The sequence below is a fragment of the Epinephelus lanceolatus genome, chromosome 8 (genome assembly GCF_041903045.1).
Source record: "Epinephelus lanceolatus isolate andai-2023 chromosome 8, ASM4190304v1, whole genome shotgun sequence".
Lineage (NCBI taxonomy): Eukaryota > Metazoa > Chordata > Actinopteri > Perciformes > Serranidae > Epinephelus > Epinephelus lanceolatus.
In genome coordinates this window covers 36,994,737-37,008,782 of record NC_135741.1, presented here as the reverse complement: position 1 = coordinate 37,008,782, position 14,046 = coordinate 36,994,737, and the positions used below count along the sequence as shown (strand labels likewise).

General features: G+C 41.1%; 1 protein-coding gene across 1 annotated transcript; it reads right to left on the bottom strand.

Moving 5' to 3' along the window:
• Positions 1-1,261: 1,261 nt before the first annotated feature.
• On the bottom strand, positions 1,262-12,900 carry e2f1 (E2F transcription factor 1). Its single transcript, XM_078170233.1, has 7 exons — positions 11,503-12,900; positions 11,063-11,162; positions 6,251-6,470; positions 5,856-6,008; positions 5,596-5,710; positions 5,216-5,507; positions 1,262-2,482 (listed from the first exon to the last, which is right to left on the bottom strand). The coding sequence occupies exons 1-7, from the start codon at positions 11,752-11,754 to the stop codon at positions 2,241-2,243; spliced, it is 1,374 nt and encodes a 457-aa protein (XP_078026359.1). The 5' UTR covers positions 11,755-12,900; the 3' UTR covers positions 1,262-2,240.
• Between the last annotated feature and the right edge of the window lie 1,146 nt (positions 12,901-14,046).

The following is a 14,046-nucleotide window of genomic DNA, read 5'->3' as shown; positions in this document are numbered from 1 at the left end:
AATGCTTTTAGAAAACAAGAGTGTACGATCTTTGAGGATCTACTGAACTTCTCTAGCTGGGTGTCAGGGCTGTGAACCTGCTGGGGGCTCGTCGCGTGACAACAGTCGGGTGGTTTCGGGAGCAACAGTCTACAGGCATCTGGTGAACTTTTCTCACTTGAACTCTTGGCTGAAAAAGTTGAAAGAAAAATAAAAAACATGCACTTGTCTTCAAGCATTTTCTAAACCTGTAAAAACCTATCATCGACCTACACAACACCCACGAAATGCATCTAAAACAGTTACACTCTCATTCATGTTTGCATCGAAAACATTTAAGACCTTGCTTTGCTCCAAACACCTGAGTCTATGGCTAAACACCTAGCTAACTAATAGAGAACTTATTCAGTATTAGTTTTTTAAATATCTAACAACTGCAGCAGACCATCATCACCTGGTTTCCTGCACACCAACAGATCCAGCAGAGCAGATCCATGCTGCTACTAGCACATCACTAAAGAGGACAACTTGAGGAACAGTCCATGGACAGACACCACGATAAACTGTCTGGAGGGCTAAATGTTGGGACTTCATTTCTCATGTTTCTGCGTTGGAAAGCCAGCTCACCAGGGTTGCTACATAGTTAGTGTCGCCTGAGAGCTCATTTATGCTCAATATTGGAAACTGAGATGGAAACTTCTGTCCATACTCTGCGTTCATCTGAAAGATACGGACGAAACGCAGCAGTACCACCGGAGACCTTGGCGGCAGTGTGGCATATTTCAAGTGAGATACGACTGTGGGAGATGATAAAGAAATTTAAATAATGGCGGAAAGGAATAATCTGTAGTACACTGAAATGAATTCTTTGTCCACATTTAGGGATGTATATAATGGCCCCACAGATCACTGCCGTCTACAAGGCTGTCTCCATTTAAAGGAACCATATTACAACCTCTTCCACCGTCGTCTCGTTTGTTGTTGTGTGAAACTTTTGACTCTGCCCTCTAGTGCCATCTATTGGCTGTATCTATGCCGACATAAAGGACACAAAGTGTGAGGGCAGAGGCATTTACAACATTTGAAATGGATGTTCCTATTTCCATATGTAAAGGAAGTATAAATGAGCCCTTAATCACTACCACAGCAACCCATGGAGACAGGCTAATGTCTGAACGTAGCCCTACACTCTCTAAAATGCTTTTTGGGCACCATTCAGTGACAGCAGACTTTCGTCCAGACAGCCAAAGTAAATGTGTCTTTTGAAGAAAAACTATGAATATTCAAAATGTCACGGTAACTCTTTGTTACCATTTATTTGAGGAAAGATGAGGGTCAAGCTCCCAAAAGCATCACAATTCTTATTTGTGTTCTTTATATAAATACATACTACCTCGTAGAGAGCCCATCTCTTGGTCAGTGGGTTTGAAGGGTGATTCAAATCGGACCTTTTTCTTTTTTTTTTTTTCTTTACAAACTCTTAACTCACTGTAGGAGACTGAACGTGTGCAAATCTAATCATTAAGTTGGGGCAATGATACATTTTAAATGTTACTGTGTTACTGTTCCAGTGTTTCAGATAAAATTAATTAAGAGGAGAGAAGCCTTTTCTTTTGTGCTTATAACGACCTCTATCACTGTGGAAAAATATATTGAGAGTGTGAAACTGCACCATAGCTCCGAGACGCTTCTGACCAGCCCAGCACTGAATCTACGCTGCTGGTTCCACTGAAGCAGCTTCAGCTGAGGAATGTAAACGTCTCCTCTTTGAAGAAAACACTTCAGACTGACACGTCTAAAAACCAGCCCAATGACTCGTAGCATGTCGGATAATCAGGGTTAAGGAAACCAGCCCTATGAGTCCATACCGCCCACAAACACCTGCACAATCCACTTGGATAAAACATAATCAATAACAACAAGAACCACGCTTGATACAAAATATTAAAATAGCATTCATATAAATAATTTAAATAGCTATACTAAAGCTAAAGTCTTGGTCTAAAATTTAAATGGCCAGAGAGAAGTGCCAATAATGTGCTGTACAATTTTGGGGACTGAGATTTTGTAGTTTTGGGGATCACAGGCAATTACTACACAAAACATTTTCCCACACCGCAAAATTGAAACATTAAGTTTGGGATTGTTTTTTTTTAAAGAGTTGCCCATAAAATGTTGATTTCCAGCCCTCTTTTAAAAGCCCCAGGGAACAGAGGAAAAGTCCTACATCATGAAGCTCACATGCTCCTTGTCTTCTTCATCTAACTGTCCCCCAACACTTGCGATAGGTCACCAAAGTCACAGTCAAACAGTTCACTGATGCCTTCATGGTCCTCCAGTCCGAAGTGGTAATCATGACTTTGAGGGGGGGACAGATTGATGAAACCGTCCAGTGGGAGAGAAAAGCCATCTCCACTCAGGAAGTCCGAGGAGGAGAGGGGCGAGAGGTCAAAATCGGGCATGTCTCCGAGGCTGGAGAATGGGTCGCCTTCCAGGAGCGATTCTGTTATAGAAAGTCAAATGTGAGAAAAACCCTGAACCACAATTTGTTTTTGCTATTTAGCTGATTCAACAAAAAATGCATCGTCCATCTTGTGTTGGTGATGATGCAACACATTTTGACATGTCGCAGCAGGAAAGGCACAGAAGTAATTAATAACATAAACAATGGCTGAGTGCCAGTCAGGTGGGACACTTCAACGCAACAAAACCAATGATAACATTATTAGTAACACATACGACTGTGGTGTCGACACTCCCTACTCTACACGACCCGTCTGTGTTGTGATATGAATCACTGAATAACGGCTGAGTGCTGAGGTTACAGGTTACAGCCTGTTGCTGAAATGACTTTAGACAACTGGGTCATTTGCCATCACCACAACCAGATGCATTTAAATAAATATCTTATTGTGGGTGTTTTTATATTTCACATAAAAAAACAACAACGTAGAATTACCGCCCCACGGTTGTATGCCTCTGTGCACACAAGTCAAGTTTCTCTTACAGTTTACATCCATGTCTGAAAACACAGACGCTTCCCACAAATCCAATCCCCAGCAACACAAAAGATCTATACAGTCAGCACAGTTCCAAGATTAGTCACACCAATTCATCTGACCAAATGTCTCCCCTTCTGTTCCTGAGACATGATGCTGAGTAATGGCCAGTAAAGTGTTTTATGCAGATAAGTATGAAGTCACAGTGATGTTAACTTTGGATATAAAATGTCATCACTTCATCATTATATCCTATGTGTATAAAATTTTGTCATTATCAGCATAAAAATTACTGAGTTAAAGCCAAAAACATGTTTTGTAAGGTCACAAGGACCTTTGACCACCAAATTATTATTGTTCTTTAGATAGGTCGTTCACAAAAATGAGAGAGATGCAAGGTTCTGGTGACCTTGACCTTTGACCCATGACCACTAAAATCTAATTACTTCATTGTTAAGGTCAATTGAACATTTGTGCCAAATTTAAAGAGATTCCCTCAAGGTGTTCGTTAGATATCTCGTTCCAGAGAATGAGATGGATGCATGGTCACGGTGACCCTGACCTTGACCTGGATATGAACAAAAACTCTCTGTATAAGTACTACTGGATCTTACTGCATTCTTGGATACAGCCGACCACTCAATTCTTAGACAGCCTTCACTATCTAGTTGACCTCTCTGGTACCGTTTTTAACTGGTTTCAGTCTTATCTTTCTGCCAAAGAATTTTATGTAACAATCTACAAATGTTCATCAAAAAGCTATAAAATGGATTGTGGGGTCCCCCAAGGTTCAATTTTAGGTCCAACACTTTTTAATCTTTACATGCTGCCACTCAGAAACGTCACCAGGAGGCACAGCATCGGTTTCCATAGTTATGCTGATGATACGCAGCTGTACATCACCGTGTCTCCTGATGACTCAGGGACAAATGATACTGTATTTCAGATATCAAGTCCTGGATGGCAGAAACTTTCTTCAACTCAACCAGGACAAAACCAAGGTCTTAGTTATTGGTCCTGAAGCTCAGAGAGAGAAACTCAACACAAAACTCCAAGAACTGGCACTAAAACCCTGTAAACAGGTGAAAAACCTTGGAACCGCCTTTGATTCGAATCTTAGTTTTGAACCACATATTAGGAGTATAACCAAAACTGGATTTCATCATGTTAAGAACACTGCCAGAGTGCGACTGTTTCTATCTCAAGCCAACACAGACACACTCATGTATGCTTTTATTACCTACAGAACTGATTACTGTAATGCTCTACATTCTGGTCTTCCTAAGAAAAACATTGCTCAGTTACAGTTATTACAAAACTCAGCTGCATCTGTGCTGACGAGGACCAGAAAGAGAGAACGCATTACACCAATTTTAAAGTCTCTGCATTGGCTTCCTGTGTGCTTCAGAATTGATTTTAAGATCCTTTTATTGGTTTGTAAAGCCCCTAATGGTCTTACTCCCACGTATTTTTCAGATTTGCTTTTATCGTATGAACTCTCTCGAACCCTCAGGTCTTCTGGTAGTGGCCTTTTGATCATCCCCAATGTTAGAACAAAAACCCACAGTGAGGCATCATTTCATAACTATGGTCCACATCTGTGGAACAGCCTGCCTGAAGACCTGAGGGCCGCAGAGAGTGTTGATGTTTGTAGAAGCAAACTCAAGACCTACCTTTTTAGTTTGGCTTTTCATTGAACTTTATGTCTTTTTTATTTTGTATTTATTATTGTTATTGTGAATTAATTATTATTTATTTTTATTAATCAGTTTTTCTAACTGGCATATTCTTCTATTTCAGTATTTACTTATTTTAACTTATTTATATCCTCATTCACTGACTTATTTAAAAAATGTTGTCCTCCATCTGTACCCAGCTGGAGCGTGACGTGTACACCATCCACCTCCTTCTTGCTTCTAGTGACATGAAATGTTATAATTTGACTTAGGGCTGCATTGCTCACATTACTGCAGACACATACTGAGCACATGGTTTGACAGAAGAGAAGTGGATTATGCAGCAAGAGCAGCTTAAGAAGTCTCTATTGATACTTTTTCCCAACCATAAAATCAATTGTAACGGACAGAAATTTAAACTGACCACAGCTACTGTTCTCCATGAAAAAGAACTTTCCACAGCATCCGCTCAAGATTTTGGGTAGAGTGTAACCTAAAACATTTTTATTTAAGGAATTCCAAGAAGAGTCCATTTATTTATGGAGAAACGTGAACACTCACCTGTGTCGCCACCCAACACCAGTGATGAGGGCTCCTGCTGGGAGGCTGCCGTCACTGTGGATGACGTCGATGCTGGAGATGATAAACCCACTTCTACAGCGGCTGTGGATGTTCTGGCTTGTGATTGGTCTGTGGGTTGTGTAGGTTGTGTGGGAGGTGGGGCGAGAGAGGGGTCAGCATTGGGTTTGGAGGGACTACTTCCTGTCACGGGGCTGCAGACGCCGGAGCTGTCTTCTGGACAGAGGAAGACGTCGATTGGACCCCGCGTGCTCTTCAGCGACACCTGGTAACCCTGGAGATAAATTTGCACAGTGATGTGAAAACCTCACAACCTCCAAATAAATGTGCTTCAAAAGGCTGAAATCATTCAAAGCTGGTACCTTGCAGGGCTCTGACACTTGCATCTGGGTCTCTGGTGGAGCTCTGATCACCATGACCAGCTGGTCCGGGGAGTCAAATGACTTCCGCAAGTCCTGGCAGCGCACATAGCCCAATGTGATGGAAACAATGATGAAGGAATACAAGTGGCGTCATTCTGAGACTGACAAGGTCCAAGACCACAACACTATCTTAAAAAAGCTTTGCTGTCTATGCCTGCTGACAAAATTAAACAAGTTACTAATACTAGTCCAAAGGATATTTCTTGTTCTGTGGGTCCTCTGTGAGCAGTCGGAGCTGCAGGTTGCATTTGGAAATGAGCTCGTCCAGCTGCTCCTCAGCCTCTGTGAGGTCACACACCTCCCTCTGCAGCTCCTTATGGCGGGAAACCAACGCAGCATCAACTCGATTACCACTGCCGGGGAGGAGAGCACAGATAAAGGAAATAAATCAAGGTTTAAAGACTTCAAATACAACATATCAGACACTTTTTAATATTTTACTGCTGTAATACAGCACATCCTGTATCATCCTGCATATTCATACTTTCTGATTTTTCATCTAATGTGTTTGTGCTTACTATGTTTTGGTGTTGCAACAGTTTATGTTTAATATACCAATCTGATGCAGTAATATTTAGTCTTTATTTACACTCACAGCCATTGGATGTTGTTCTTTGACTTCTTGGAGATGAGCTGGATTCCCTCCAGGACGTTGGTTATGTCGTAGATGCGTCTCTTCTGGACATCCAGGACCTGCGAGGCCCAGTTCAGATCCACCACGCCGTCAGCCGACTGGGACAGCAGGTTCAGAAAGCGCTTGGTGGTCAGGTTCAAGGACGTGTCATACCGCGACTTCTCTGTCGTGGTTCGAGGTACTGAACAGACAGGAAAAGGGAACACACACGTTTAAAAATTCTGCTTCTAACCACAGTTGATAATTTCTTTTCTCATAAAACTACACCCTTGTTTGCCTTCAGCACAGAGTGAGGCAGCAGTGAAGAAGAGCATCACATGTCTCCGAGCTGACAGATTATATATTCATCCTGTTTATCCAATACAATTGTGGTGTTGGCCTGAACGACCTGGCAAATTACAACGCAAGAATGAAAACAAAACTGTGCAGTAAAGAATGAATAACTTTGGATTTTATTTCCAATTTTTGAATTAAATAAGACACGTGGCATGTCGGGGAAGCTACTTGAAGGTACTCTGAGAGATGTTTTTAATGATGGGCGAGAAGGGGAGAGTTCTGTTGATGTCAAGCGGTAAAGGATTATAAATTATAAACTTCATAATTAGGGCTGTGACGGTATGTATTTTTTCTCACAGCGGTGACAGAGTGACGTATCACCGTGGTATGGCGGTGATACGTCACAGCCATTTCTGCAAGTGCATTTAAAATAAACATGTTTAAACATTATTTCAAAAAATGAGTCTGTTTTAGTTGTTTCAGAAGAGGTTTGATACATGAACTACAGTGTGTTTACGTCCTGCGCGGAGGGATACACCAGTGAGCAACAGCTGCAGCTTGCTCTGGGACAGGTACGCTAGGTCACTCGGTAAAAGCAAACAAAGACACGACACGGACGATATTACTCACTCGACTGAAAGCTGTCCATCAGCTCCTGCAGGCCTGGGCGTTTTTTCCAGTTTAACTTAGTGATTGCTGCAAAGTTTTCACTCTTTGTGATGCACTCTCTGCGGCGGTTTTCCTCCTGATGATATATCTCCCCAACGATGGTAGCATCGAATCCCATTCTGTGCAGCAAAATGATTCCACCTCCGTAGGAATATGTTAGCTAGCCCCGCAGCTACACCACCAGTCCTCCCCTGACCTCCGTCTCCCCGTGGCCCCTTGCTGCTCCGCCACTCTGGAGGATTCAGCCTCTCTTCTCGCCCACTCAGCATCCAACACATGGAGTTCCTCATCTGTGTGCTCTGGCTCAAACAGGTATGGCTCTGGGTCTGTGTACGCTACAAGAAACTCTTCAAAATCGCGTTCAAAGTCGTCCATTGCAGCTACTATAGCCCAGAGATATCGCTAGGCTAAATGAACAGCTGAGTTTTGTTTACAGGCTACGTCTGTGCCTGTGCCTGCTCACTGGTGTATCCCTCTGCGGATCACAGCGCAGGACGTACTGACCCCAATGCTAACCGCTGAGACCCAGCCACTGGACGTACAGACACAAAAACAACAACCATAATGGTGTCTCAATATGAAAATGATAGCGAAAGGGCATAACTCCCAAATCGTCTGAGTATTCTTTTAACATTAGGCTTGGGAACCAGATCCGCCGCCATGATAAATCAGGTTGTTGGGGTTTTTTTTGTGTGTGTGTGTGGTGATGACCTCTTCACCGCGGTAGGCATCATGTGACCGCGGTATTGCGGTGATGCGGTTATTGTCACAGCCCTATTCATAATATAGTTAGAAAGGTTACCTTTGAAATGTAATAGGTTACAGATTATGGGTTACCCAGTTAAAAATGTAATAAGTTGTATTTTATTTTATTTACATCAACATAATGTAAGTCATTACAGCTGATTACTTTTTGATTGCTTTCCTAACAAATGTTTTAAACTGGACTATAAAGCTAAAAAAAATGTCTGGAAATAGAGTTTGCTTAAAGAAGACATTCCTGCACAGTGAAAAGATGCAAAGCAACAGAATTAATGTTTTAGTCTAAATATAAACTTTATAGCAAAAATTATCTTTATTATTCTATCTATCTATCTATATATATGTAAAAAAGTTACTAGATAAAACATTACTTTTCAGTTTGCTAGTTATTGTTCCATGTTATACTGTAGATCCATGGGCAGTCATTTTTACATTGTCATATCTGCATATTATTGCATTTGATCAAATTCCACAATATTTATATCCTAGAGAACAGAAGATCCTTCAGGGTTCACACTCTTAAAGAAAAAAAATTCCAGGACATTTTCCAGGAGTTTTTTTTTTTTTTTTTGACAATACAGGGCAGCACTTTGCTCACAAATATTAGAACATCATATCATTTACCGGTAGTTCTAGTATTGGCACACTGAACCTCCTTTGTCCAGTCTTCAGTAATAGAACATGGCAATATATTGAAAAAATGAATATAATATTTAAGTGTTGCTATTGCCTTCCAGTTGGTTAAGAAGTGCCTTAATGTGATAATCTTACATCGCATGCTAGACTCAGTTGAGCCTTTGACAGCTCTGGGAGCTAACTGGAGTTAAGACGTCTCAACTCAAACTTGTGCTACCAGCTAGCTGAAATGAGGATATGTCCTCAAGTAATCTGAAGTCAGAAGCGATGTAAAGAACTCTACTGACTGACATGGGAGCTCACGTAAAGAGAGCATTTGAGCGATGGTCTTTAAACTGGACAAAGTATAAAATAACAAACCCTGCCTTTAATATTTTTTGCCTCATCGCTGTCTTAAGGACAATGTCTCTGTCCCTTTCAGAGAGTATTCTCCAATGTTTGTTACTTCAATGCAGCATTCCCCACCTGCATTAGCTGTGTGTTTATTTTCATTGTCTGGACTTCTTTTGCGCAGATTTATTAAGTAAATACTCTTATTGGTTTTTTTGCTCATAGGGCTTTTGTTGAGTTTGCAGTGGTGTGGTGAGCGTGGGTGTCATCGGTTCTACACCGTCTCTCCCCCGAGCAGGGCGCTGAAACACCATGCGCCATAGATAACACACCAGCAGTTTCTCACACTGAGCTGAATAAAATGAGTGCTCGTAACTTTGGTAAATAACATAAAAAAACAGTCTCGTTCTGCTTCTTGCTTTCATTTATGGTGTGTAGTGTTGCACTGCGGGCGGGGCTCGTCCCCTATAAGCTCAATATAGCTGATCGCTGATCACTAAAAAATGCCTTGATCGGCTGATACCAATCTTTGAGATTGGATTGGGACATCCTTACTCATGACTTACACCAGTAGCTCTAGTTTCTGTGTGTGGCAGCCCTGTGATGTAGTTTTTACTTTTTAAATGTAATTATGGAACAAATTATGAGCTCTGACGCCACTTTACTATTTGTAACTTTAATTAAACATGTTATTTTTGTAGTCTCCCAAAGCAAAACGAGCACGTCACTTTAGACCGGAGTCCTTTTCTCAGATTCACATTGAGTGTTAAACTGGGTCAGTGTTGTGCTGCTTCAGGTGTGTCTCAGTGACAGTGGCATCTTTTCACAGCCGACTCATACAGCCTTGCTCACTTTAAACCTGTGAAAATCTGACATTTATATCTGATATTTATTTTAGAAATGGCACAGTTATAAGTGAACTGAACACAGAGGTCCCTTGATTTATGTGGCTCTTATGTAAGCTATGATTTGTCTCTGGCAAGCATGTCATTTTTCCTCCATTTATTTCCAGTGTGTATTTTTCTCTTTCCACGAACAGTGGTGGCAAATACAAAAACCTATTGAAAATGTCATTTCAGTGCAAAACACCAAGCCTTGGGTTTTTAATTTTTTTATTTTACACTAATCCTTTGTTAAGCAAAGGCGATTTCTGCTAAATTCAAAGGACACAAAAAGCACATTCTGGGGAATATCTTGACTCGAAGATTCAGAAACACAGCTTTTAAAAACTTTCCTAAAGCCCACCTGCTTTTATTTAGTTTCACATAATTCATAGCAACTCTGAAGTTTCACGACCACTGTGTTTTCAAGGAAGAATTTGGAATACAGGATGAAATATGTGTGTCACGTTTTAAGCAGTTTCAGTCTTTTACTCACACTAATGCTTCTGCTCCAGTGTCTGCTGCATGTAAAATCAACTCTTTAATATGCTTTCAGTTGTTAAAATGCATTTCTCTTACTGCAGTTTATGTTTGCACTCCTCCCCCATATCATTATACCGTGTATCTATCCCATTTTAAAAACACATTTTACATGAATTTGAGGTTTGTTACGCAGTGAAAGAACAATGGCTACACCAAGAGTGTTAAGCCAGTAAAGAACTACAAAACCCATGATCCTGTCCATCTTTTACACCCCAAGTATAGTTTCCTTTTTGTTTGTTTTACATATAGTGAAACGTTACTCCTGTAGGCAACCATTTAAGCTCCTTTCTTATGTTTTAAACTGGTGAACCATAACAATTGATCAATGTCAATAAAGAGGGAGAACATAACATAAATGAATCACAAAATAATGATTGTCTTCCTGTATGAGTTTTAAGTCATTTTGCCAATAGTGTTAATTATTTTAGATACCGATAGTCAGCCTGTGAAGACAAAGAGAGGCTGGCAGGCTGTTGTCTGTGCTGATAAAAGAACAGCTGTTTCTAGGACAATGACGGCTGTGACAAAGGTCAGAGTCTGTATGGATTGGAGGGAGGTAGGGCTCACACACAGCTGACGTGTTGCTGCTGCTGTGAATTTTGGGGAACAATGAAAGAAAAATCAGCAGAAAATTGTGTGTGTGTGTGTGTGTGTGTGTGTGTGTGTGTGTGTGTACCTCTGGGCGGGGCAGGTGTGGAGGGTGGCGCTTGGCCTATGGACGATCGAGTGGTGCTGACATACTGATGGTCACTGTCCAGGTCCAACTTCCTCTTTACCTGATATGATTGTAGAAAGAAAACAGACATTGTCAAAACTGCCATCAATATATATACTACACGTTGTTACAACTGTGTACTAATTATGTATTAAGAGGAAGAAAGGAAAGTGAAAATGACTGAAAAAGAAACTCCCTACTACATGAAAAGCAAAACCTCTTAGAGCAACAGGTGGATAGACTCTTACAGCTTTGTTTGGCAGGCCGAAACACATTCATGTAAACATGTTAACACATGTTAAACATGTCACCTCCTCAGCTAACCTCCTCCTTTATCGCTCTTTTACTCTCTCTGACCTCTGCCTCTCCCCCTTCTTCCCACACCTCCCCCTTCTCCTCACCGGAGGTCTTCCCAGAGCAGGTCGTCTCTTGTCTTGGATCCCCACGTCAACGGGGCCCTGTGGCGTGGCAAACAGCAGGATTTCCCCCGTGCTGCTGGGTGCAGCGGCCGGGTGGAGTCCCTCATTGCTGGGGCTGGTGATGATCACTATCTGGTGGTCCTCTCCCAGCTCAATACTCCCAGAGTTCAGCAAAGTCTCAAAGTCAGCCAACAGATCCTCCGATGTCTGGCCCGTTATCAGAGTCTCTGACATGGCAGTGTGTCACTGGGTACCCCTTCACTGGACTTTGGGGGCTGTAAGCTAAGATGGTGCAGTTTGGGTCTCAGCACCCACTTGGTTTGGCTGTACTTGAATTTAGGGAACAATGATGAAACCTTCTGAAAGTTTGCTTGCAGGCATTTATAGGCAGCTTCAACATTTCTTTAAAAAGTTCCCCTTTCTAAAATGTCCATCTTACTGCTTCCAAACAAGCTGCTAGAAATACATTAACACTAATAATGTTACTTTAGATTAAATATACAGTAAGCTAACAGCTGGGAGATAACTTAAGGTGGAGGCAACACAGCAAGACAGGATGTTCTGCCAAACAGGAAATTTGGCAAATTAACTAATGTTGCTAACTGCATACCAACTCCTCGCCGTGAGCCGCTGATATGTTATCAAAGACAGCGTCGCAAATTGTCCGTGGCCGTAGTACACACAGGGGGTTAGCGAGCTAGCAAAGGAGCGAGCTAATCTTTTGTTTTCATCTCTCCTGTCAGTACAGTAGAGCCGCGAGGCCTGGCCACACTGCCCTCCACACAGCTACCAGCCCTGCTAACGAGCTAGCTAATGTCCTGACAACAAAGACTGACACAAGTTCACAAACAACCCGCTGCAGCCGACAAACTAGCTATGGAAGTCTGTAAAACAATATTATCTACGCTTACACGAGACGGGGCTTAGTTATATAGATATTAAAACTTTATAGCAGCATTCCAGGAGTGAGCTATCGAGATAAAATATCGACACTGTAAAATACATCACCACAACTCTGAGGCTCTGCTGAGAGTACATGTAACACAGCGACAGCTAGTTAAGCGGAGTACACTGTGGTAACGTTGGATATGAATATGTAGGGCAGGTTAGCATGCTAGCTGAGTTATTAGCCGCAATTCTTCAACCCCCTCGTTTTGTTGGGGCACGCAGGAAGCAGTCTGACAAAACTGGAAATATGAGGAAATAAAGCGGTTAAATACACGCGAGTCCGGTAAAACAGCAGCAGCTGGTCCGTCCGTGAGTCTCACCGGGCGAGGTCCATTTATAAAAACGCCGTTCCGTCCCCGTTATCGGCTGTTATTGTTGTTATTGTCCCAGCTGATCTACATCTAAACAAGGCTCGGACGGTTTTCGCGCGAAATCTTTTTTGCCGCGAAATCGGCACGTGGTTCAAATTGACAGTTGCCATTGGTCGAGAAGCTACATTTTCCGGAGGGCGGGACGGCCTGTCTCTGATTGGTGTTAACACGGGTGTCTGTCATTTTATCGAGCGCAGAGTCATCGATCTTAAGGTGCATTCATGCCCCACGGAAAAAATAGAACTTGCAGCACGTTCATTTTTAATGACCTGATTTTTGTTTTTGTTTGGTAACTGCACAGTTTTCATGTACAAACATGACCTTAACATTTTTCATTATATCAAAAACAGACAGAAACAAAAACAAACAAGTTAAATCAAAACAAACAGGAGATTGAGGTATGGAATTGTATACAAAATATGTATGTATGTAGGAATATCAATAATAATAAAATAAATTAAGGGTTGTGCTTTTTTGTAAATCATACTAATCACTAGTGCTAAACAGTTCCATTGCATTTTTATGTCGAATTAGCTTACTGGCTTTCAAATAAGAAAGAAACTCATGAAACACAGTACAGAAGGTTTCACCTTCATATATTTGGATTTGTGTACATAAGTAAAGTAAATAAAGTATAGGAACGTTAGTTACCAGAAAGTCATCCTTGCTGTTGTCCATGATGAGTCCATAAACAATGTCCTTTTTAAGAAAGGTTTGGGGAAAGTCAGTCATGTGCATCAAGACATGAAGCATAGCCTACAGTGAAAAAATAAATTATAAGTAGTTTCAGTATCATCACAGAATACACAATTATTGGTTTCAATCCCAAATCAATATTAATATAAGTCATGGATGGATACACTCAGTTTAAGATTTTAAAATGAATTTCTTTTGCCTTTGGAGTTATAAGGAATTTTAGATATTTAGTTCCTAACATGTGAACAGTCCTTTTTAAATAAATTTGTGAAACTGAATATATTTAAGATACTACAGAGTATGAGGTGTAATAAAACAGATTTCTAATTGTTTTGTTTTGGGATTTTTACATCATTAAAATCATAGCCTCTAAGTAAACGTTTTGGGAGATATTGTTATACTCAAATCTCAAGTGTGCCACAAATATTGTGTCACATAGGACAATGCTGGATTAACTTCAATTGTAATGTTTTGACGGTTTCAGTCAAACAAACAAGCTGTAGCTACTTCG

Bases quoted from the DNA above. Each gene is read 5' to 3' on its own strand.
- e2f1 (XM_078170233.1), bottom strand. From the start codon at position 11,754: ATGTCAGAGACTCTGATAACGGGCCAGACATCGGAGGATCTGTTGGCT. The intron at 6,471-11,062 runs GTACACACACAC...CTGTCTGTTCAG, and splicing joins CACACCTGCCCCGCCCAGAG to TACCTCGAACCACGACAGAG. The intron at 5,508-5,595 runs GTACCAGCTTTG...ATTTATCTCCAG, and splicing joins AAGTGTCAGAGCCCTGCAAG to GGTTACCAGGTGTCGCTGAA.